Source organism: Mandrillus leucophaeus, unplaced genomic scaffold (assembly GCF_000951045.1).
Source record: "Mandrillus leucophaeus isolate KB7577 unplaced genomic scaffold, Mleu.le_1.0 Scaffold1061, whole genome shotgun sequence".
Lineage (NCBI taxonomy): Eukaryota > Metazoa > Chordata > Mammalia > Primates > Cercopithecidae > Mandrillus > Mandrillus leucophaeus.
This window is the reverse complement of record NW_012098777.1, coordinates 365,459-391,763: the sequence shown is the minus strand read 5'-3', so window position 1 is coordinate 391,763 and position 26,305 is coordinate 365,459. Positions and strand designations below refer to the sequence as shown.

General features: G+C 34.6%; 1 protein-coding gene across 1 annotated transcript in view; it reads left to right on the top strand.

Moving 5' to 3' along the window:
- Window positions 1-26,305, top strand: part of LRP1B (low density lipoprotein receptor-related protein 1B) — a gene marked incomplete at its 5' end in the record, with an annotated part of 705,068 nt that overhangs the window by 343,371 nt on the left and 335,392 nt on the right. The window contains 6 exons of the mRNA XM_011984332.1: window positions 6,418-6,610; window positions 7,297-7,422; window positions 11,202-11,330; window positions 13,760-13,879; window positions 21,569-21,682; window positions 21,927-22,076. Of these exons, the coding sequence (XP_011839722.1) occupies window positions 6,418-6,610; window positions 7,297-7,422; window positions 11,202-11,330; window positions 13,760-13,879; window positions 21,569-21,682; window positions 21,927-22,076 (832 nt within the window). The remainder of the gene's footprint in view (window positions 1-6,417; window positions 6,611-7,296; window positions 7,423-11,201; window positions 11,331-13,759; window positions 13,880-21,568; window positions 21,683-21,926; window positions 22,077-26,305) is intronic.

The following is a 26,305-nucleotide window of genomic DNA, read 5'->3' as shown; positions in this document are numbered from 1 at the left end:
ATATAGGATGAGGGAGAGAGATGTGGTAATCTTTTAATTATCATATTCCTTAAATTATCTATTTTCTCCAAACTATGCCAATTTCAGTAGTTGCTAAATGTTTTAATGTTAGAGTATAGTAATTCCTACGGAGGCAATGTGTGGCAAAAGGATGGGGTTGGGATTTGGAGACGAAATAAGAAGGTGGTTAACAATGTGAACACTGGGTGCAACTTTGCCACTTTGGCCAGGTTACCTAATTTATCTGCTCTTAAACTTTCTCATACATGTGAAGAAGATTATGTCTTCCTCACAGTTTATTAGTAAAACACTTAAATTGGTAATTGGCATGTAAGCTTGGTACATTTGCTGTTCTAATTTGGAGTTTAACCTTATACCAAATTCCAGATCCTACATTAATGAGGTGTATCACTGTTGGCAGGTTGCAAATCTCTCCAAGCTGTTTCTTCGTATCTGAATACAATCTGCAATAATCCTTGCCTCAGTCAATGATCTTAAGAATTAAATGAATAATGTTTATAAGTACTTACTAAATACCTTGTATAATTTTCTTATTGGCTAGAATCATTGTGTGCATTAATTTTTGTTTGTTTTGCTAAATATTTATTTCTTGATTACCATTCCTTTGCAGTAATCATTCTTGTAAAAGTTTCTTTTTTGTTTTTTTTTTTTTCCCGGTTACAGGGAAAAGTAACCCAGTGAGTCCTGTTTGGAATATTAATACTGAGGCCAAAAAATCAAATTGATATATTTATTAAAAAATTATATTTAGGCAATTTAATTTGATTTTCAAATACAAAATTTAGAACAACTCTGCAAGCAGAAATCACTAAAGTCTGTAGTTCTAAAGTGGATACTGATTGCCAAGCTCTCTTGGCTTAGAATTTGATAAGGCAGAAGGCCCATTTCTTCATTCTAAGTATATGCCACAGCGCCTCCATCGATATAATTTCTCCATAAAAGGAAGGAATTACTTCCTATATTACATAATAGGAAGGCACAGATTTGTTCCAAATGAAACCAGGGCCTGGTTTTCTGAAAAATAAAATAAAATAGATAGACCACTGGCTAGATTAATAAAGAAGAAGTGAGAAAAGATCCAAATAAACAATTAAAAATGACAAAGGAGATATTACCACTGACCCCACAGAACTAGAAATAACCATCAGAGAATATTATGAGCACCTCTATGCACATACACTAGAAAATCTAGAATAAATAGATTAATTCCTGGATACATATACCCTTCCAAGATTGAGCCAGGAAAACGTTGAATCCCTGAGCAGACCAATAATTAGCTCTGAAATGAAGTAAGTAATAAATAGCCCACCAACCAAAAAAAGCCCAGGACCAGATGATTCACAGCCGAAGTCTACCAAATGTACAAAAATGAGTTGGTACCATTCCTGCTGAAATTATTCCAAAAAACTGAGGAGGAAGAAATCTTTAACAACTCATTATATGAGGCCAGCATCATCCTGATACCAAAACCTGGTAGAGACATAACAAATAAAGAAAACTTCAGGCCAATATCCTTGATGAACATTGATACAAAAGTTCTCAAGAAAATACTAGCAAACTGATTCCAGCAGCACATCAAAAAGCTTATCCTATGATCAAGTAGGCTTTATCCTTAGGATGCAAGGTTGGTTCAATATATGCAAATCAATAAAGGTGATTCATCATATAAATGGAACAAAAGACAAAAAAACACATGACTATCTCAATAGATGCAGGAAAGGCTTTTGATAAAATTCAACACCCAAAACCTCAATAAACCAGGTATTAAAGGAACATACCTTAAACTAATAAAAGCCATCTATGACGAATCCATAGCCAATATCTTATTGAATAGACAAAAGCTGGAAGCATTCCTGTTGAAAATCAGCACAAGACAAGTGATACGTTTCGGCTGTGTCCCTACCCAAATCTCATTTTAAAATGTAGTTCCCATAATCCCGATGTGTCATGGGAGGGACCCTGTGGGAGGTACTTGGGTCATAAGGATGGTTACCTCCATGCTGCTCTCATGAGAGTGAGTGAATTATCATGAGATCTGATAGTTTTATAAGGGGCTTTCCTCCTTCTTTCCTCTGCACTTCTCCTTGCTGCTGTCATGTGAACAACATGTTTGCTTCCCCTTCTGCCATTATTGTAAGTTTCCTGAGGCCTCCCCAGCCATGCTGACCTGTGGGTCAATTAAACTTTTTTTCCTTTATAAATTACGCAGTCTTAGGTAAGTCTTTGTTAGTAGCATAAGAATGTACTAGTACAACAAGGATGCCCTCTCTTACCAACCCTTTTCAATATAGTATTAGAAGTCCTGGACGGAGCAATCAGGCAAGAGAAAGAAATAAGGGGCATCCAAGTGAGAGAGGAAATAAAAATATCTTTGTTTGCAGACAATATGATTCTATATCTAGAAAATACCATAGTCTCAGCCCAAAAGCTTCTTAAGCTGATAAAAAATTTCAGCAAAGTCCCAGGATACAAAATCAATGTACACAAATTACTAGGATTCCTATACACTAACAACAACCAAACAAACAGCTAAATCAGAAATGCAGTCCACTCACAATTGCAACACACACACACACACACACACACACACACACACAAAATACCTAATAATACAACTAACCAGTGATGAGAAAGATCTCTGCAAGGAATACTACAAAACACTGCTCAATGAAATCAGAGATGACACAACCAAATGTAAAAGCATTCCATGCTCATGGATATGAATAAACAATATTTTTAAAATGGCGATACCACCCAAAGGAATTTATAGATTAAATACTATTCTGATTAAACTACCATTGAAATTCTTCCCAGAGATAGAAAAAAATGGTTTTAAAATTCATACGAAACCAGAAAATGCCCAAATAGTCAAGGCATCCTAATCACACAAGCTGACTTCAAACTGTACTACAGGGCTACAGTAACCAAAGAGCATGGTACTCATACAAAAACTGGCATATAGACCAATGCAACAGACTAGAGATTACAGAAATAAGGCTGCATACCTACAACTGTCTGATCTTCAACAAAGCTGACAAAAACAAGCAAAGGGGAAAGGACTCTATTCAATAAATGGTGCTGGGATAACTAGCTAGCCACATGCAGAAGATTGAAACTGAACCGCTTTCTTAAGCCATACACAAAAATTAATTCAAAATGCATTAAAGAATTAAATGTAAAACTCAAAACTATAAAAACCCTGGAAGACAAGGTAGGCAATACCATTCTAGACATAGGAACAGGCAAAGATTTTGTGACAAGGCACCAAAAGCAATTACAACAAAAGCAAAAATTGACAAATCGAATACAATTAAACTAAAGAGCTCTGCACAGCCAAAGAAACTATTGGCAGAGTTAACAGACCACCTACAGCATGGAAGAACATTTTTGCAAACTATGAGTCTTACAAAGGACTAATACCTAGCATTATTAAGAAACTTAAATTTACAAAAAAAAAAAAAAAAAAAAAACCTCATGGAAATGTTGTCAAATGACAGACACTTTTCAAAAGAAGGCATACATGCAGCCAAAAAATATGCAAAAAACCTCAACATCGAGAAATGCAATTAGAGAAATGCAAATCAAAACCACAAGATACCATTTCACACCAGTCAGAATGGCTATTATTAAAAAGTCAATAAATAACAGATGCTGGCAAGGTTGTAGAGAAAAAGGAAAATGTTTTCAACCAAAATAGAGATACCATTGGACCCAGCAATCCCATTACTGGGTATATACCCAAAGGAATGTAAATCATTCTATTGTAAAGATACATGCACATGTATGTTAATTACAACCCTACTCACAATAGCAAAGACATGGAATCTACCTAAATGCCCATCAATGGTACACTGGATAAAGAAGATGTGCTGCATTTATACCATGGAATACCATGCAACCACCAAAAATAACAAGATCTTGTCCTTTGTAGAAACATGGATGGAGCTGGAGGACATTATCTGTAGCAAACTAATGCAGAAACAGAAAACCAAATACCACATGTTCTCACTTATAATTGGGAGCTAAATGATGGGAACACATGGACATATAGAGGAGAACAATAGACACTGGGACCCATTGGAGGGTAGAGGGTGAGAGGAGCGAGAGGATCAGGAAAAATAATGAAAATAATGAATGGGTACTAAACTTAACCCCTGAGGGATGAAACAGTCTGTACAATGAACCCCTGTGATACAAACTTACCTATATAACAAACCTGCACATATACCCCTGAACTTAAAAGTTAATAAAGGAATATACATGTTTTTATTACCACCGAATTATACACTTAAAGATTGTAAAGATGACAAATTGCACACATATATTATACTTCTTCTTCTCTATACATCTCTTTATTTAGGATTTTGTTAATTTCTCTTAGCAATGTTTTATAGTTTTCAGATTCTTGTACATATGTTTTTATATTTAAATATTTTATATTTGTAGAGGCTATTGTAAATAGCTGTTTTTTTAATTTCGATTTCTAATTGTTCATAGCTAGTATACAGAAATACAATTTACTTTTTAATAACAGCCATGTATCCTGCAATTTTACTAAATTAATATATTCATTCTGGCAGTATTTGTTGTAGATTCTGTTAAATATTTTACGTAGAGGATTTAGTCACTTGCAAATGAAGACAGTTTGACTTATCTTTTCCCATGTAGATTCTTTTTATTTTTTATTTTTTTTGCCTTATTATACTAGTTAGAAACTCCAGGATAATGTTAAATAGAAGTAGTGACAGTGATCACCCCTGTTTTGTGCCTCGTTATATTTCTATTATTAGTTTTTGAGTTTTTTGTCAAGAATAGAAGCCATATCTTATCGTGGTTTTTCTGCATGTGTTGGGACATGTATATGAGTTTTCTTCTTTAGTCAGCTATTATGGTGAATTATGCTGATTGATTTTTTAATATTGAATCAAGTTGTATTCCTGGGACAAACCTAATTTTATGATGTATTAGCCATTTTATTGACATAAAACCCCAGTTTTTAGTTTTACTGATTTTGCTCTATTGTTTTTCTGTTTTCTATTTTGTTAAATTTCCCTTCTTTAGTTTCTTCTCTTTATTACTTTGAGTTTAAGTTACTTTTCTTCTAGTTTCTTAAAGTGGAAGCAGAAGTCATTGATTTGAGGATTTTCTTCCTTTTTACATTTTCCTTGCATAGTAGTTTGCTGGTATACATTTTTATACTCTCATAAAAAATTATTGACAGTTAAGCTAGTTTGAAACAGTTTGCTCCTTTCAGGCTTGGCTTCTACGATTTGTTAGAGAAGACTAGAACAAAGTTTATTTAGTCTAGATTAACAATTCCCCACTGCTCAGGCAGATCCTAAAGAGTACTCAGAGTCTCATGAATTATAATTTGAATTACATATTTGAATCTGGTTGTTGTTAACAGGCATGATTTCTGGACCCATATGAACTTGGGGACTCTTCTCTCTCATCCTTTCCAGTGGTTCTTTCACCAGCCTGGAGAAGTTGGCTCGCACACATGCATGCACTTACCAGTACTTGACTGAATGCTCCAGGATGACTCTTTTCAGATACTCACAGTTCCCTCTGCTGAACTCTCTACTCTTGACCCTCTGCCCAGTGAGATATAGCAACCCATAACTTTCCCATAACTTTCTCTTCCCATAACTTTTATTCATGGAATTATCTGGGCTCTGCTTTTGTCCTGTGTGTGCTGCTACTTATAATCTCTCTCTGGTAAATGGTGGATGCCATGGGATGCACCCAGTATTTCCTATTACCCAGAAATCAATGCCTTTCATTTCCTGATGTGCAATGTTTTCAAAAGTGTTGTTTCCTATATTTTGCTGTTGTGTGGTTGTTTTAGATGAAAAGATAAATCTAGTCCCTTTTGCTCCATACTGATCTGAGTGAAAGTATGGTCTTTACTTCTAAACTTTTATTCTCAGACATGTACTAGTTTAGTCACTCATGTGGTGAACTTCCTGAAGAAAGAACCTAGATCTTATGGTTCTTTATATTCCATAGGTAGTTCTGGGAACTTGATGAGTATCTACTGTATATCCGGTGATTTCTTACTAAAGGTTAATAAATGTTTATAATCTTCATCTAATATTTTTGGCTTGTTGATTTTTGTTTATAATACCAAACAATACACTTGTTGTACACATTGAATTGTTAAATAAAAGTATACTTGGGATATTATGTAAATACATTGCAAGCACTAACAATGACTAAAACATTTTAAATATAAAGCATATCATAATTCATTTAGTAAAATTTTATTTTTATCTGATGATTTATGTTAATTAAATCCAACTAAACCAAATCTTTTATTTTTGAAGCAAAAATGGGTGTGGATATATAAATATCTATATATTCATCATAAAAATACAGTATTTTAATTTATTTCAGGTGATAGTTAAGTCCGGCCCAGGAACTTTCCTCAGCTTGGCTGTTTATGACAATTATATATTCTGGTCAGACTGGGGAAGAAGAGCTATCCTGCGGTCCAACAAGTACACAGGAGGAGATACAAAAATTCTTCGTTCCGATATTCCACATCAGCCAATGGGAATCATAGCTGTTGCCAATGACACCAATAGCTGTAAGTTATAATAGAAAGCAAATGTACTTCCTCATTGTATAATCTCTGATCTCTAAAAATGTATATATGTTTCCTAGTAATAGTTGGATTTGTTTTTTCTTTTTAAAAATATTATTTTTTATTACTACGATGGTTGATTTTGTTTTTTTTATAGTTCTTAGGAATAGTGTTCAAGATTTGACTGTTCAAAATATTGAAATTATCTGAAATATTCAAGGCAACTTCTATATTGCATAATTTACCATCACAGGAGCAGTTCATTTTTAATTATTTCTTCTAAAAATCTTATTTCTCTCTCAATCTTCATATCTTTGAATTTTCAAATCAAGTTGTTTCAAATCATGAAAATTACGCTTGATAGATAAACTTTGCATCTGGGCTTAACAGTTCTTTAGTCAATGCAGTGCTTACAAAATTGCAGTTTGCAGTATCAATGTGGTTTCTAGCAGAACTAGTTCATTTGATGCCATGGTATCAGATGTATTAGAAAGATTTGATTAGTGTTACATACTTTTGTAATGTACTTTAGCCTTAGGAGTGCTTAGATTTTCAAAAGTCCTGAATGTTGCTTTTTAATGGCATATTATTGAGAGATTGAGGCAGTCTAATAGTTTACTATTAATATATATCTAACATAGAATAGAAATTCGATATAAAATGTTACCAATACAACCTCTTTATTGTAGGTGAACTTTCTCCATGTGCATTATTGAATGGAGGCTGCCATGATTTGTGCCTTTTAACTCCCAATGGGAGAGTGAATTGTTCCTGCAGAGGGGACCGAATATTGCTAGAGGACAACAGATGTGTGAGTAAGTAAAGAGAATTGAAATGTAATATGACATATCTGTTCCAAATTCCACACACATAACTGAAATTGTGTTTGTGTATTCATGAAGTTATACTCTCTTCCAATATTAGAAGCTTAGTCATGTTATCTCTCTGCTCTAAAGAAAACTGAGTTCGCTGTTCTGCTTAGTTATAACACTATGTACTAGATAATGATAACCAAAGTGGTAACATATGTTTTTACCCTCCTGGTTGTGCACTAGAAAGTATTGGGGCTAGGTAGAGAAGTATCTGCACACAATGGTCATCTGAAAACTTCCAGTTGTGACTTTGTGAATTCAATCAATAGCAAAAGTAATTGAAGCTGAAATAAACTGGTATACAGGCAGTATATCAGTAGCCTTGCAGTAAAACCACTCACAGTCCATCACAGTATGTAAATGAGAGAGAATGGCTCATGCAGCTTATTTGTAATCTTTTCCAAACTGTTAATTAAGAGTGTAACATTGCAGCCTTGCATGATGTTTATACCTCCCAAAGGCATTACAATCTTTAATTAGTACCATTACAATATACACTTATTAACAGCTAAGTTTCCAAAACTGTTTCCAAAATAAATCAAGGTTCAAGTGTTTCAATACTGCCATGAAAAGCTTGCAAGCAAAATTTAAAAAGGTTAATTTCCTTTTAACATTAAGACAATATATATATAAGGTGGGAGAGAAGAATCTTGTTGGAAATTGGTGAAATCACTCTCAGGATGTGTCAAATTTGATACATTTTTTTCTCTCCTCATCCATTAAATATATCCTCAGTGCATATCTTTTCATGCAGAAAATTAACAGAGTTGGATATGTCTACATAATAAAAATAAGTATTTTTCATCTTCCTCTTCAGTCATTTTTTACTCTCTTTCCAATGGAAGGATTTTATCTCTTTCCTGCTCTTCAATGTAAGTGCTTCGGCATAATTTTCTTTAGCTTGAAAACTATTACACCATATACAAAATAACATAGACATATTTTCTCACTGTGCAAGTTGATACTACAACCCAAAAAGGCACCTCTTAGCACAAAAAGTAAAAGTTGTTTTATTTAAGACTGTGCCAAAGCAAATGAGAAAATGATGCAATTGGTCAAAATTTTAAATACAGATGGCCAATTTCCATATTTCGGGCCACAAATTCCCATATTTCTTTGTCACTTAACACTTCTCTGAATTGCTCAGGCAATGGCTTAAATTCTTTCAGTTTGCCTTTGTGGTTTCAGCTGTAATGGTCTGGATCTGATGCCATCTGTAAGCCTGGAGTGTTAGACATGCATTAGAATCACTCATGTTTCTTTCACAGGTCACTGCAGGCTAGTAGTGAAGCAATGCCTTTAGTCACAACGGCAAAGCTTATTTCTGTACAGTGGAGGCCTGTCCTTGCTGCATAATACATTCAATACAACTGTCCCTTCCAAGCTTCTCTCTATTGATGAGAGGAAATGAATCAGGAAGAAAACTGTCATTTTAAACAAGCACGATTGTATTCACATGGAACTGTAGAGTGATATTGGATTCCTCAGAGCTCACAATCTGTTATAGAGGCAGACGACATCCATTGTGCATTCATATTGAAATCCTGTAGTCCAGCGGAGAGATTAGAGAGTAACTCTTGGCTTCTCCTTGTCAAATTCATCTTTAGGGACATGAGAATGTTTGTAGCATATCTGTGTCCTCATCTAAGTGATTTCACCCAGAGCAGTTCATGAATGTTAATGGCAGCATTAAAGGGGTGAAAGGTCATGTACTAACACCTAACTGAGGGCAAATGAGGGAAAACCATTTGTTGTCATAACTGTTGACAAGAAGATTAGGCAGTCCCCTTGCATACAACATTGCTAATCTTATTGTAATCCATAAAAGAAATAGATATAGTAAATATAATTAGATGAAGTAATTGCTGTTCAGGAGAATAAGGGCAACTGAACCATGATGTTTCCAGAAAGAAGCAGAAAGCACTCAATATTATTTTATCAAATGAACGTACCTGAAGAAGAATTGTATTCATATAATATTTGTTTTTGCATAATATACAAAACCTATTTATCTTTGAATAGTTTTTGTCTTTTCCCCAAAGGCACTAAGATGGCAACAATGGACATTTGGGTCTGTTAGAGTGAGGAGAGAAAGAGGGTGGACAAAGGTAAAAAAAATTAACTGTTGGTACTATGCTCAGTACCTGGGTGACAGGATCAATCATATCTTAAACCTCAGTATCATGTAGTAAACCCTTGTAACAAACGTGCACCTGTACCTGCTGAATCTAAATAAAAATTGACATAATTTAAAAAAAAAGCCTTAGATAAATAGACCCTCTACTAAATTAATTAAATTCTAGGAATAATAAAGAAATAAAACCTTGGAAAGTTCAAATAGTATTAGTGGCTGTTTAATTGAATATTCCTGAAATAATGCTCAAAAACTAATACTAAATTATAAAATTAAGCTATATTCTTTCATTAGCAGAGATGAATGAATTCTGCTTACCTCCAACATAAATAATACAAATGTATTTAAATGTACAATTATTCAGCAAGCAACAGGGTGAGTACATACATGCAAGCAGACAGTATATCCCAAAAATTGGATCCCAAAGTCTGCTGGTAAATCTATTACTGAAGATTAAAAATAAGTCCATTGTCCTCAACAGAAACCCTTCAAAATAGTAATCACATACTGCCATTGTAAGGATGAAACTTAACTGTAGAAAAGATCTTTTTGTACTTTCAGACTCTTAACTTACAAATTAGTGCAAATCACCTAAAAATTCAAACTCTTAATTTCTAATAAAAATTCTGAGGCTTAGAAATGAGACTTTCTGACAGCAGTCATTTGGAGTCCATAGCATCAGGTGCACATGCTTTCCACCTCACCATCATCCTCCTGCCCCTCATCCCACTGATTCCTGTACACTTTATGGAGTAGGTGCTGCTCATGTACGGCAGCAAGAAAGAGTCTGCTCCTGGGAACCTCCCACACATGGATCTGACAAAGGTCTTATTTTGACAATTCTTATATTTCTGAACAGTATAACTTGCTACTGAGGTTTAAGCAGAAGATAGTTAGGAAGACCAGAAAGTGGGGAAAAGTAGGGACTATTCATTTGACTGAGATGGTTCACATCGAACATTCACAATGGGTACTGTATGCACTGAAAAATATTAGTATATTGAAAAATACATAATAGATTCCAGTAAGAAAACACAAAAACACTTTCAGTATGTACAGAGCTCATTTAACTGGCTCTTTTTAAAAACAATAATAATAATAATAATAATTATTACTCTTTTGAGACACAGTCTTGCCCTGTTGCCCAGGCTGGAGTGCAGTGGCGAGATCTCCATTCACTGCAACCTTGGCCTCCCAGGTTCAAACGATTCTCCTGCCTCAACCTCCCATGTAGCTGGGACTGCAGGCATGTGTCACCACGCCCGGCTAATTTTTTGTATTTTTGGTAGAGATGGGGTTTCACCATGTTATCCAGGATGGTCTCAATCTTCTGACCTCGTGATCCGCCCACCTCGGCCTCCAAAAGTGCTGAGATTACAGGCGTGAGCCTCTGTGCCTGGCCAGAAAATTATTTTTTAAGATCTTAATTTCATAAAGAAATGTCATAAGCCATGGCTCTTTAATTTTACATTTTGATAAAGTTTAGTTTATCTTTATAATTAAAATTAAGAAAAATAATTGTAGTGGTGTCAAAAAATACTAGTCATTGCACAAAAGCATTGACTTTTTTTTTTTTTTTTCCTTGCAGCTAAAAATTCCTCCTGCAACATTTATTCAGAGTTTGAATGTGGAAATGGTGAGTGCATTGACTACCAGCTCACCTGCGATGGCATTCCTCACTGTAAGGATAAATCAGATGAAAAACTGCTCTACTGTGGTAAGTGTCCAATATGGGTTTGCTCATTTCAGATAAAGTTTTCTGATTCTTTTACAGTTTTTGGTTTGCTTGTCTCTGTTTGGTTTATGTGGATAATTTCTTTAATATTTCTCATTAACCTGTTGATCTAAGGCAATTGATGTGGCTTTGCTTGTGTTAAAATGAGGTACTTTATCTCCTATTCTATAGCCATGATATTCACTAAATAATTTCTTCATGGTTTTATATCCACAAAATAGACTTTTTTATTTTATTTTATTTTATCTTATTTTATTTTATTTTATTTAAAGAGACAGAGTCTCATTGTGTTGTCCAGACTGGTCTTAAACTGCTGATCTCAAGCAATCCTCCTGCCTCAACCTCACAGAGTGCTAGGATAACAGGTCTGAGCATCACATCCAGCCAGAATATGAATATTTTTAAAAGTAGTAGCTAATCTTCTGAACTCCCTACTTATTCATCTCTAGCAATAGGTTTTAGGTTTACTTTCCTTAAAATGTAACTCAGAAATATCAGTGGTTTTTGGATATGGACAGGCTTACTCTGAAGCAAAGTTTCACCAACAGACAATAGCACATTGTTGGGTTGTTATCAAAGTCTTGTCAGTTCTATTTCTGTCTCCAGGATTAGCATGGGAGCTAGTGTCCTTTGGTACAAAGGCTCATTTCCTTAGGCACGGTCCACATCAAACATAGAATTCCACCAGCTATGCTGCTTTTGGTAACCCTTAGTGACAGTCAACCTCTAACCTCCCTTAGGAGTAGAGATTAACTTTTATGCTCTAGTAAGCAGCTGAGATTTCCCTTCATTGCAACAATATTTTTCCTGGAAATCTGCCTTTGCATAATCATTGATAATCATTGTATATTTGATCCAGATTTTTAAAAAATGGTCCTGATTTATTTTTAATCCTGGAAATCCAATAGCATTGGGCTCATATGCTATGCAAAATTTAGGAGTCTATATCTGAAATTGCTACATTTTATGTCTACTTTTCTCCTCTATTTCATTATCTGGTAATAATTACACCTGAATAATTAAAGAAAAGTCAGAACAAGGGAAAGACAGGATCTGTGAGTTCCACAGACAGTCTTCTCACTCTTTTACATTACATGATAACACACCATCATTTAAACTGAGAGTCTAATGTAATTTGTCCATAATTGATATGCAACCAATATCTTAAAGAATTTATCTCAAATAACATATTCGCTTTAATGAATGGCTATATTCTATAAGATATAAAAATATTAAAGTGTATAAAAGTAATAAACTCACAGGTTTGCATTTACTATAAGTTGACTTGAGATTATATTTCATGTTATTTTTATCTTTGTGGAAGTCAGATGATACTCGTGTAGAGTAGGAGTTGGCAAGCATTTTCTGTAAAGGTTCAGCTGGTAAATATGTTAGGTTTTGTGGGTCATATATGCTTTCTGTCACATATCCTCTGTTGTTTATTATTTATCATCCTTTAAAAATGTTAAAACTATTCTTAGTCCAATAGCGATATGAAAACAGTCTCACAGGCTAAATCTGTCCTATGGGTAATAGTTTGCCAATGCCAGGTGTAGAGTATGGGCTTTGGACTCACACCTGAAGTTAGATCTTTGTTCCCAAACCTGCTAGTGTAACTAGCCTAGTGTACAAACCCTAGTGTGACTAGGGTAAGTAACATAAATCACTTCTCTGTGTTTTAGTTTTCTGCTATGAAATAGCTAGCTCTTATGAGTAGTTGAAAGTATTAAACCAGCAAGTATTTATCTACATATACTCAGTACAGAGCCTGGGGCAAAGCTGACGTTTAATACATGGCGGCTATAATTATTGTAAGTAGTAGCTTCTGCCCCAAATCAGAGAATGTCAAGAAAACTTTGTAATGGTAAATAGAACTCAGAAGGTCATTCTTTCTCAGGGAATTCTGTAGATATTTTAAGATAATTTTTAAGAGCAATTTGTTGATATTTAGATGACTCCATGAGACACTGATTCAGGAATACATGTTTTGTTGCTTTTTCTCCTCGTTATAAAATCCTTGCAGATAGATGCAAAGGATATAGGAAATGGATGTTGGAGTGTTTTTGTTATGTTTGAGGTACATATTTATTGCTTCAGAATTGAATACGTGATATATATTTATTTCTGTGCTACTTGACAGAATTGCCAGAAACAATAACATGGGTATAACTTGAAAAGATCTCCAGGCATGAATGACTAAAGTTAAAACACTAAGTCGGAAAGGGCCCTTGCTGAATGAACTACTCTTTGACAATACAGAAACATTCTAATCCACAGCTTTTGTACTGCACAGCACTTGTTTTATAGATCCATAATCCAGTCATTATGAATGAAATATTATCTGTGATTTTCATTTTGTACAAATATTTCTATATGATCTCTGGTTATGAGTTTCTACTTTTATTTATAAGAAAACAGAAGCTGTCGAAGAGGCTTCAAACCTTGCTATAATCGCCGCTGCATTCCTCATGGCAAGTTATGTGATGGAGAAAATGACTGCGGAGACAACTCTGATGAATTAGATTGTAAAGGTAAATACTTGTTCCATCAGTCGCGGAGTATTGGTGTGCTAAGTGTTTCCTGAACTTTTCCAACATTCATTTCTGAGAGCTCTATGGTATATAACACCTAGTAACATCTATGGATCACATTTTGGTAAATGCTGTTGGAATGGAGTTGCTAAAGTTACTTGAAAATTCTGACTATATTCTCTATTTCTGTTTTCTATTCGTTTCCTCACTTTAAAACACTTATAATTTCTCACCTCTTCAGTTCCACCTTCCTGGATTTGGACATTTCTACCAGAATGTGTAATATTGAATTTTCTGCTCCAAAAATGTTCCCCTTTATCCCTTAGTTCTCTGTTTTACTCACGATCACATTTTCCTAACCACTGTACAGGAAACTTTGGTGTTCTCCTTAATTTCTCCTTCTCACATATCCAATCATCAACACATCTTCCAGTTCTTTGAAATAGCTTCCATTTCAATCCAATTTAAGCCTGGGTTAACAGAGTATCCCTTTACCTGGTTTCCCTGCTTATACTTTTTCCATTTCATCCCGATGTCATCAGTCATGCTAATACTGTTTAACATTTTCCCAAAGTGACTATTGGGATAGATGATGAAGCCAAATTACCTGAGTTCAAACTGCTGCCTCAACACTTACTGTCTAAATTCGGATATTGCACTTAACTATTCTGTGTCTCAGTTTCCCAAACAGCTAGGTAGGAAAAATAATTAAATAAGAATAACAATATTAAATAAGTTTAGAACAGTATTTGGCAATAGTGAATGCTGTATTAGCACTGGCATGTGTGTGTGTGTGTGTGTGTGTGTGTGTGTGTGTGTGTGTATTGCACTGATAAAGAAACCTTTAATGGAATGTCAATGTTTGCAGAATACATGATAAGTTTTAGTCTGACATTGAAAGCCTTCTTAAATCTGGACCCCACAGATATTTCCAAAGCATTATCACTTTAAAGCCTTTCCATTCAATGAACACATTTTATTGACTGCAATGCATTAAGATTTGAGACACAAAATTCATGAGATGCGTGCCTGCACTCGAGAATATCAAATTCTAACTGTAAGACAGCCATGTAAACAGATGAAGATATATATCTGTGATTGCACACATAAGAACACCCATATGTCTTTTTTTGGTTTTTGGCTTTGAAGTATCCTCAAAGCTTTCATAGGCTATACTGAATTTAAGCTGAGTCTTAAACTAAAAATAAGGTAGAATGAAGGAAACAAAAGAGAATACCAAGTAGAAGGACTAGTATTGAAACTGAAAGTAATTTGATATAGTCACAGACAGATTACATATAAGAAAGTGGTAAAAACAGAAGGGGCCAGGCACAGTGGCTCATGTCTGTAATCCTAGCACTTTGGGAGGCCGAGGTGGGCAGATCATGAGGTCAAGAGATCGAGACCATCCTGGTCAACATGGTGAAACCCCATCTCTAATAAAAATACAAAAATTAGCTAGGCGTGGTGGCAGTCGCCTGTAGTCCCAGCTACTCAGGAGGCTGACGCAGGAGAATCGCTTGAACCCAGGAGGTGGAGGTTGCAGTGAGCTGAGATTGCGCCACTGCACTCCAGCCTGGTGATAGAGCGAGACTCCATCCCCCCACCCCCCAAAAAACAAAAACAAACAAACAAACAAACAAACAAAAGAGAAGGTAGAGGAAGGGGCCAGGGCATGAAGATGCATTTTGTGCCATGAGAAGTGACTCAAACTTTATCTTGTAGTCACTAGAGAGTCACTGAAGGTTTAAAGCAGGCCAAATACAATCAAATTTACATTTCAAAAAGGAAAGAAAAGAATAGGATTGTGTTAATGAAACCTGTAATAATACGATTTGTTTGTGTGGGAATGGGGATAAGACAATGATGACAATTTGCATTTTGAGGTTGGAGCACTTGAAGACATGTAAATGAAGCTATTTCACAGGCATGTAGATAGGTAGAGATTTGGAACTCAGGTAATAGATGTTTATCAGAAATATTGATTTGGGGCACATTAAGGAGAAAAACTCAGAGAGGAAGTGTGGAGTAATGATTGCATGAGTAGAGTGCATCAAAATTACTTATTGAAATAACAAATTATATACGGAAAAGTGAAGTAGCCTGCAGGACTAATAGAAGGATGTGCTTAAGAAATTATTATCTCAAGAAAGGAGGGTCATTCAGCATTTTCAAGTGCTACAGAAAGGACAAGAGTGCAGGTATGAACTGGAGGTATCCATCATATTTGGCAAATAGTAGACACTCACTTGATTACATTCATGGGTGTCATTTCAGTGGAATAGTAGAGGAAAGCAAGAGCACATAGTGTGAAGGCAGAAAATGGGTGATAAGGAATAAAGACAGTTAATATAAACTGTTTTTAGAAAAGATTGATGGTAAAAGAAAGGTATGAAGTACAGTTGTGATGACAGGGCTATGCAGAGTTGAGGAAGAGGGCAGAATGTGTGCAAATTATTTTGTAGCTGTATGGAACATTGGGAAGTTACTCTGCCATCTTAGACAGTGTGACTTTGTGGAAACACTTGCATAGATTATCATCTAAGGTTGACACTGTAGCTTAGAAAGAGCTAATGGCATTTGCCAATTAAGTTACCTATTAACTTAATTTAAAAAGGATTTAAGAAGATTTAAAAAGGTAAAATATAGTCAGACACTGGAAGTAGGAGGAGGGAAATAAATTAGCATTTGGAAGAAAGGTGGAAAAGAAATTAGAAGACCTAGAAATAGATATGTTCTGTCAATTATTTGTAAGCAGGAAAGGAAAATATAATATAGGCATTAACCCAGGTTAAAGGTAAAGCAATCAAGAAAGAATGTACCGGAACTGAGAAATAAATACAGAAAATAGATTTTAAGGCAAGATTCATCAAAATAAACTGTGGGAAGATGATACGTTACTATGGGTTTTCTCCAGAAATGAAAGTGTATTTTCAAAAGTGGTAAGTAAATTAGTGTGTTTGGGTTTATGAAATATAATACCTCATATATGGTAGGTGTTTATTATATTCTTATGTGGCTGGTTGAAGCAGTAAGTCTTCTAAAATATAAATAGATTTTATTCTGCCTAATGATATCAATACCAGCTGCTGAATAACAATAAAATAACTTAAATAGATATTTCCTCCTTTTCAGTCTAAACTCTTGATTTCTGTGTTATAACTATCTTAGTTATACTCTTGGGCACAGAACAGTGCCTTCGTGAATTAAGCTTCTCTTTTAACTTTTCTTTTATGGTAAAATTATAACAGTTGGATATCTTAAAAATAAACAAGCAAAACTTATGCCTTAAAGCTGGTCACGCTGAATGCAGGACATTTGAAACTAAAATTGCTCATGGAAACACAAGCATATACTTTATTACTTAATAGAAACTAGTGAATTTAATTCAATGGACTAGCTCCTTTAGGATAAACAATTGGTAGCTATTTGGATGAAAGATTACTCTTAATTGAATCTTTTAGTTTTGACTTTTCTCTCATTTTAAGTTTATTAACATAGTGTCATTGTAGAGTACCTTTCAAGCTATAGAAGGAAGACTTCCCTGGGTCCATATCCCATAAGCCAGGCTGTCTGATAAAGACTTATATTACGCAAAAGTGTTTCCACCAAATAGCTCCCTTATAGTACATAAAAGATGATAAAGGAAAAGGCATAGATAAGGGGTTCAGGGAGAATGGAAAAGAGGTCTCTTTCCAAGCCCTTTCTTCCAGTTGCCCCTTCTCTCTTTCTATTGTCAGTGCAATGTAGAGATGCAGTGCTGTTTTGCACATATATGCAGACATGCAAATCACCTATCACTTTTTAATCAAAATAAAATATAAAAGATAAAGTGATATAATTAGAAGTCGGGATGTACAGGGAGATTTTGATAGACTGTGGTAAGAGGCTATCGTGGAGCCATCTGTAAATTATCTGAAGTACTACTATAGTTTGCTGAATATAGATATCAGTAGTAATTGTTACTTTTTTAAAGTTTTGCAAGAGCAGAGAGTCTATTTACAGAGTAGAAAGGGTGTTGCAATGAATTGCTTTTGGCTTCTTCTCTTTTGGGGGGAAAAAACCATGCCAAATCTTCATCATTTTTTAAATTTACTGCCCCTTTCTAGAGGCCCTTTCATGACTGAGAGCTTTAGACATCAGGCCATCTGCAGGTGCGGAGATGAGGCATTGTTCGTAAGTGTGTCATTTTGTGCTGCTCTTCTGGTTGCGTGGCAGGGTGAGTGAATACATTCAGGGAGAGTGCACGATATGCTTTCTTCCCTGTTGAGATGAGTACAAACTGCTCCCTTTGGGAAGTACATGAAATTCCTTAGGGCCACGGAAGGAGTTTTAGGTAGACTGAGCCAGCAGTTCTGATGCTCCTTAAAGGAGGGGAAACTAGCATTTGTTTTTTCCTAAGTTTATAGTAAACCTTTGAAAAATTCCATAAACAACAAGCTAAAGGAAAAGGATAAACATAGCTGGAGAAGAAACTGGCATTCCTTCTGGATTTGTGCACCCTTAGAACCTAAGGGGTGAATTAAATAATTAAATAAAAGATGTTGTTTGAGAGTAAATGAAAGGGAGATAGGAGAGCAAACTTAATGCTTCCCCGCCCCGCCCCCCTTTTCAGTTTCCCTTTGCTACAGGTTGGGTAAGGGATGTTGGAAGAGAGAATTGACTTAAGTTATTTATAAGAAACATCCTAAGAACCGCAGAAAAACCATTGATTTTTAAATCTTTCAAATCTCATTAAATATTTTAGCTGACATGCTAAAAAGAAAGTGGAAGAAATAGTAAAATTAAGAAAGTATATTAGAGAGAATGGTTTTACTTTCTCTCTTGCTGCTACTTTTGATCCACAGTCCCTGACAGATCTTCCTTTGTAGTGCCTCATTGCTATTCCTGCTGTGGCTGTAGGGTGTTTTCACTCATGTTTCATAGGCTTACTTTTTCTTTTGGACTACCTGGAGGGAAAAGTGTAGTATCTCTCCCTCGGCTTATCTTTATTTGGGCCATATTATTTTATTTTCTCTCCTTATCAGGACTCTTAGCCTGAGGAAATGTTGTCAGAAAACTTTCATATTCACCTGACAAATTAGAGATTTCAGTATCTTTCTTCCTCAAAAATCACCGTATAGATGAAACAAATTCCAATACTTAACTGACTAAAACAAAGTGAAGAAGAAATATAGTTGAGGCAACAGTGAGAGAGAGGTTTTGGCACGAGATGTGTTTACTTATCTAAAGAAGTTCCTACTATTTCTGCCGATTTTTTCTTCCTCACAGGATCCTCCTTCCTTGCCCGTTAATGCAGGAGATATTAATCCCCACAATCACCTTGCTCATATTGCTTACAAAATTCTGAAACAACTTTCATCACCCTATCTAACTCTCTGGTGGTTCTCAACCCTATACCAAATAATGCAACATGTGGAGACAGGATCAGGTACAAAGGGACAGTCTGTTCTTACTTGCACATCTTACACACTCTGATAGCCCATCCTTGCCCCCCTCCCAAGGATTCATTAGCCCTATTGTTATTTTGGAAAATAGGAGAAAAAAATTAATACATCCTGCAAGTCTTCTATTCTTTGTTCTATACTGTGAACTTCCTCCTTTATCTATTTCCTTATGCTTTTTAATATAGTTTTTTTAAAAAATTACTACTTTCTAACCCCTCTTCTGAACTTCAAAGTTAAAGTTTCTTTTCATGTAGTTTGAGGTCCTCTATTTCTTTCTTGTTTCCAGAACTCAATCTAGGACTGTGTTCCATTTGTCCCACGTGTCCTTCCACTGTTCTCCCAAGTTATCCTTTACTTTCTCTGTTACCTCAGAACTTCCAGTACTGGTTGTTGAAACCCTATTACTGTGAAATCCCCCTGAATTTCCAGTTTTCTTGACTGTCTGAAATGCCATTCTCTACATTTGCCTCTTCGTTGTCTCTGCCACTACTTCTCACTCAGACAGAGGATTCTCTATAGGAGATTGGAGGCAGATGGTGACCATGAAATGAGTGACAAGTGTCCCCATTAGCATCTTCCTGACATCCAAAACTCTAACTTCAAGTAGATAGAAACTCTAGTGCATTATGAGATGAACTATTATAGGCTTACTTAGGAATCTTGTAACTACCTAAAATGTTATTAAGCAGAGAAATGCGATATGTCTTTTAAAAAGAGATTATAAGCTATCTTTTAGAACAAAGTTAATAAGAAACTACTAGTAGATGGTGAAGCCAAAAACAAAATGTAAATGATTGACATGATTATATTCTACATTACATATTGCATTTACTATTTCTATTGAAAAAATAGAATATGAAATGTAACACAAAAGAATATAAAGGAGGTTCTGCTCCTATGGACATAAAAGAAAATAATTTGTTCTGTTTTGGAACAATGCATTTATCTCTACTTGTAAGAGTATTATCTGTTTCACATGTTGTGATATCATTTTTAATAAAAAAGTGAAGCAATTATAATTGCAAATTGTAAATAAAACATTTATTCTAATCATCATTTAAACAGATAAGTATGCAATTTTGAGATACAATTCAATATAATAAGAACCGTACATTATGAAATACAAATGACATACACATCCTTGAGTAAAATCTGCATATTTTAAAATAGCATTTTAACCATTTACGATTGATATAATTTCTATTTATAATTAAATAGGCACTTTAAAATATCAACACTAGTAAAAGTGGCATAATCAAAGGGCCCTTCAGGTTGTCCTTCGAGGTAATCAACTTGTAAAAATTTGAATTTGGAATAAAAATATCACCTAAGTTAATTTAACATACATAGCATGTAATGTACCCATTTACAGCATTTTACTGGAAACCATTATATGATTATGAATGGGTAAGCAACATAGAAAGGACTATATGATTAAAAATAAGATACTTTATACAAAATGTATATAATGACAATAGCGTATTGAATCTAATTTTCATTTAAGTAGAGCAGAGAATTGGATGACTTTTATAACAACAATAATAAGGAATGACACATTTATATGTTCCTGGGCATGAGGCATCCTATTTCTTATATTAAATATTAATGATGAATGGTCATGTAACAGAGTATGAGATAGCATGGATGACTTTCTAGTAGTGGTAAACTCTTCCCTCTGAGAAACAAAGCCAGTGCTCAGTGGTTCCCGCTGCCAATCTCTTTGTTCCTGTTTCTATCTCTATCTCACTCTATTATGGCAAGAAATGCTTCCCTTCTTGGCAACCAGGTTGGGATTTCCCAGTAGGTATTTAATCAGGCATTTGTCTACTCTCATAACCTTGGAATATTGAAGGTGGAAAGAGAGAGAATCTCCAGCATTCTTTTTTTTTTTTTTGGCTCAGTGCTAGGGTGATATTACCACAACAATGTGATAGGAACACAGCATAGTCCCTACTCTCATGGAGCTTACGTTTAGTTAGTGAGACTGCAGGGACTTAAACAGGCAGCCTAAATGCAATATGCTAAATACCACAACAGAGAGAAGAATTGTGTGCTAGGGGAAGACATATAAGAGGCATCTAACCCACACTTGAAGGTGGGGTTCAGGGGTCAGGTTTGGCTTCTCAGAGTTACAAAAGCAAAACCAAACAAAATTATACAAAATAATTGAATTGTTCAAAAAGTAAAAGCAAGGAGTCATTCTGTCCCGTCTCTCCATTTGTTTATGTACCTGTTTCTCTAGTTTCAACCTGTGCCACAGTTGAGTTCCGCTGTGCGGATGGGACTTGTATTCCAAGATCAGCACGATGCAACCAGAACATAGACTGTGCAGATGCTTCAGATGAAAAGAATTGCAGTAAGATATTCCGCTACCTTTCATCTGTTTATGCTTGGGCACTTTTGGCATTGCATTGAACACTGTGCGAGATTTTACTGAACTTTGTCCAAAATTGGTATGTAATTAACCCCTGTTGTGTAGGATAATTACATATCTATTTCCTCAAATGAAGTTAACTTTTCTCATCTCTGTGACCTACATAGAAGGCTCATAATCTTTGCAAATGAGGTACTTTTTCATTTTTTTGTTTACCTTCTTCTAGATAACACAGACTGTACAAATTTCTATAAACTTGGAGTGAAAACTACAGGGTTCATAAGATGTAATTCTACTTCACTGTGTGTTCTGCCAACCTGGATATGCGATGGGTCTAATGACTGTGGAGACTATTCAGATGAATTAAAGTGCCCAGGTAATACTAGATTTTAGAAAAACATGGGCTTTGCCATGGAGATTTTGAGGCTACCTAGTTGTATAGAGTAAATTTGTTAATTTTCATTCTTAATATCAATTATTGACATTAAAATTTAAATGACACAGACTAAAATGTAATTAACCTGTTCTAAACATACCACTTGATCTTTTTAAGTGAGTTAAAAAATGATAAGAAACTGTCCTAAATTTGGATCAATTTTTAATGTTTAGTTTATTAATCCTTTCAGAATTGGTGATTAAGTCTTTCAAATCTGTAATTTATAATTCTTCAACAGAATTATTACATACCTAGAAATAACTTCATAAAAGAAGAGAAACAATGTTTCTCATGACTGGCTTTACTCAGTGTTATTGTACAGCAATGTTGTAATGCAGTTTACAAAATCCTTTGGTGTAGTAATTTGAGTAATAGTTATAATCATTGTTGAATCAAGTTAAGACAGGTTTATTTATATCTGACTGTTACCAATCTTTACACACATATGCCCTGAAAACTCATCTACGTTCTTAGAAGAATGCCTTCCAGCAAAGTTCTTGACTGTTTCTTTCTATTTGAGGACATGAAAAAAAATATATATATATATATAAAGAACTATGTATAACTGGAAGTAGAGATTCTATGTAGGACATTATTACATTTTGTCTCATACTTGTTTGCCTGTCTCCACTCTGCTGCTACACCCATGTTTTTCATGGTTAGTTGATATGTAGTAATTTTTAAGCTATTTTAAGAAATGATATTCATAAGTATTTTGCACAAAAGTTTATGCACACACAATCTACTGTGGAAATCTGATATTTTAGTAGATGATACATTTATTATTTCTAAATTTGTGATGGTTCTTTTATCATGTATAAAATATAATTGTTTAAATTTTTATTTTACAGTCAGAGTGGGCATGTGCAGGCTTATTACTTGGGTATATTGCATGATGCTGAGGTTTGGGCTTGTATGGATCCTGTCACCCATTTAGTGAACAGGGTACCCAATAGAAAATTTTTCAGCCCTTTGCCTCCTTCCTCCCTCTCCCTTTTTGGAGTCCCCAGTATCTATTGTTCCATCTTTACTTTGTTGTGTACTCAATGTTTGTCTCCCACTTATAACTGGGAACATGTGGTATTTGGTTTTCTGTTTTTGTATTGATTTACTTAGGATAATGCTCTCGAGCTGCATTCATATTACTGCAAAAGACATGATTTCACTTTTTTATGACTGTATAGTATTCCATGGTGTATGTGTACCATATATTCTTTATCAAGTCCACTAGTGATGGACATCTACACTGATTTAATATATTTGCTATTGTGAGTAGTGTTTCAATAAACATATGAATGCATGTATCTTTATTTTCCTTTGAGTATGTGATGAGATTGGGTTAAATCATAGTTCTACTTTTAGTTTTTGGGAAATCTCCAAACTACTTTTCACAGGGGTTGAACTAATTTACATTCCTATCAACAGTGTGTAAGTGTTTCTTTTTCTCCACAACCTTACCAACATCTTATTTTTTGACTTTTTAAACAAAAGGCATTCTGACTACTATGAGATGGTATCTCATCGTTTTGATTTGCATTTCTCTCATGATTAGTGATGTTGAGCACTTTTTTATGTGTTTGTTGGACACTTTTATGTCTTCTTTTGAAAAGTGTCTGTTTCTATACTCGACCCCTTTTTAATGGGGTTATTTGTGTTTTTTATTTCTTATTGATTTATTTAAATTCCATATAGATTCTGGATATTTGTTCTTTGCCAGATATATAGTTGGAAAATATTTTCTCCCAGGGTACCTGTTTACTCTGTTGATAGTATTTTTGGTGTTGTGCAGAAGCTCTTCAGTTTAATGAAGTCCCACTTGTCAATTTTTGTTTTTGTTGCAATTGCTTTTGAGGACTTAGTCATAAATTCTTTTCCTAGGACTGTGTCCAGAAAAGCATTTCCTAGAATTTCTTCTAGTATTTTTATAGCTTGAGACCATACATTTAAGTCTTCAAACTTCTTTGACTTACTTTTTGTATATGATAAGAGATAGGAGTCCAATTTTGTTCTTTTGCACATGGTAGGTGGGATTGTGTTTTTTCATTTAGCCCTCAGCTTGAACTTTATTGTTGTATAGTAATGCTACTGATTTTTATACATTGATTTTGCATCTTCGCTAAACTTGATTATGAGATCTAGAGGCCTTTTTTGCAGAGTGTTTAGGTGTACATTCATGATGTCAGTGAAGAGAAATAGTTTGATTTCCTATTTTTCTATTTGCATGCCTTTTATTTCTTTCTCTAGCCTGATTACTCTGGCTAATATTTCCTACATTATGTTGAAAAGCAGTGGTGAGAGTGAGCATCCCTGTCTTGTTCCCGTTCTCAGATAGAATGATTCCAGCTTTTGCACCTTCAGTTTGAGGTTGGCTTTCGGTTTGTCACAGATGGCTCTTATTGTTCTTTCCATGACTAGTTTGTCGAGCATTGTTATCATGAAAGGGATATTGGATTTTATTGAATGTTTTTTCTGTGTTTATTGAGATGATCATATGGGTTTTGTTCCTAATTCTGTTTATGTAGTGAATCATACTTATTGATTTGCGTATGTTGCACCAACCTGGAATCCCAGGAATAAAGCCTACTTGCCCATTGTGAATTCGATTTTTGATGTGCCACTGGATTTGGTTTGCTAGTAGTTTGTTAAAAGGGTTTTGTTCCTATGTTCATTAGGGATATTGATCTGTAGATTTCCTGTGGTGGTTGTTGGGTCTTTGTCAGATTTTGTTATTAGGATGATCCTGATTTCACAGAATGAGTTAGGAGAAATCTCACCTCCTTAATTATTTGGAACAGTTTCAGCAGGATTGGTATCAGCTCTTCTTTGTATACCTGATAGAACTTGGCTGTGAATGTATCTGTTCTAGGGCTTTTTTTTTTATTTGTACATTTTTAAATTATTGATTCAGTTTTAAAACTAATTGATCTATTCATGTTTTCCATGTCTTCCTTGCTCAATTTTGGGAGATCATGCCTTTCCAGAAATTTATTCATTTTCTCTAGATTTTATAGTATGTATGCATACAGGTGTTCACAATAGTTTCTAATGATATTTTGTGGGATCAGTTGTTATGTTGCCTTTGTCATTTCTGATTGTGATTATTTTAATCTTCTCTCTTTTTTGTGTTAATCTAGCAAGCGGTCAATCAACTTTGTCTATCCTTCAAAAGAACCAGCATTTCATTTCATTGATCCTTGTATAGTTTTTTGGAGTCTCATTTTAACTTGTTCTGCTCTGATTTTAGTTTTTCTCTTCTGTTGACTTTGGGATTAGTTTTTGCTTTCTTTGGTTCCTTTAGGTGCAGTCAGATTGTTATTTGAGCTCTTTCTATTTTTTCGATGTAGATATTTAGTACTGTAAACCTTCCTTTTAATACTGCTTTTGCTACATCTCAGAGGTTTTGGTGTATTGTGTCTCTGCTTTCATTTATTTCAAATAATCATTTATCATCTGCTTTAATTTCATTGTTTACCCAAAATTCATTCAGAGCAAGTTTTAATTTCTATGTTGTATGGTTTTGAGTATTCCTCTGGTTATTGATTTCTATTTTTTCTATTTTTATTTCACTGAGGCCTGAGAATTTTGTATTTTTTTAAAAATTAATGAGACTTGTTTTTTGATCACACATATGGTTAACTTTAGAGTATGTTTTGTGTACAGATGAGAAGAATGTATATGCTACGGTCGTCTGGAGTGTTCTGTGGATGTCTATTAGGTCCAATTGGTCAAGTGTTGAATTACAGTCAGAATTTGCTTGTTAGTTTTCTACCCCATTGACCTAATGATGTCATTGGTGTATTGAATTCCGCTACTATTATTGTATGGCTATCAAGTTGTTTCGTAGGTCTAGAAGTACTAGTTTTATGAATCTAGATGTTCTTCTTTATTTTTTTCTACTGTTGTTTTAGACTCTGTTTTATCTGATATAAGAATAGCAAATACTGCTCTTTTTGGTTTTCCATTTGCATAATAGATCTTTCTTCACCCTTTTCTTTGAGCCTATGGGTGTCATTACATGTCAGATAGGTCTCTTGAAGATGGCAGAAGGATAGGTTTTGCTTTTTTATCCAGTTTACAACTCTTATCTCTTTTAAGGCCATTTGCATTCAAGGTTAATATTGACATGTGAGATTTTGTTCTCGTTGTAGTGTTGTTAGCTAGTGATTTTT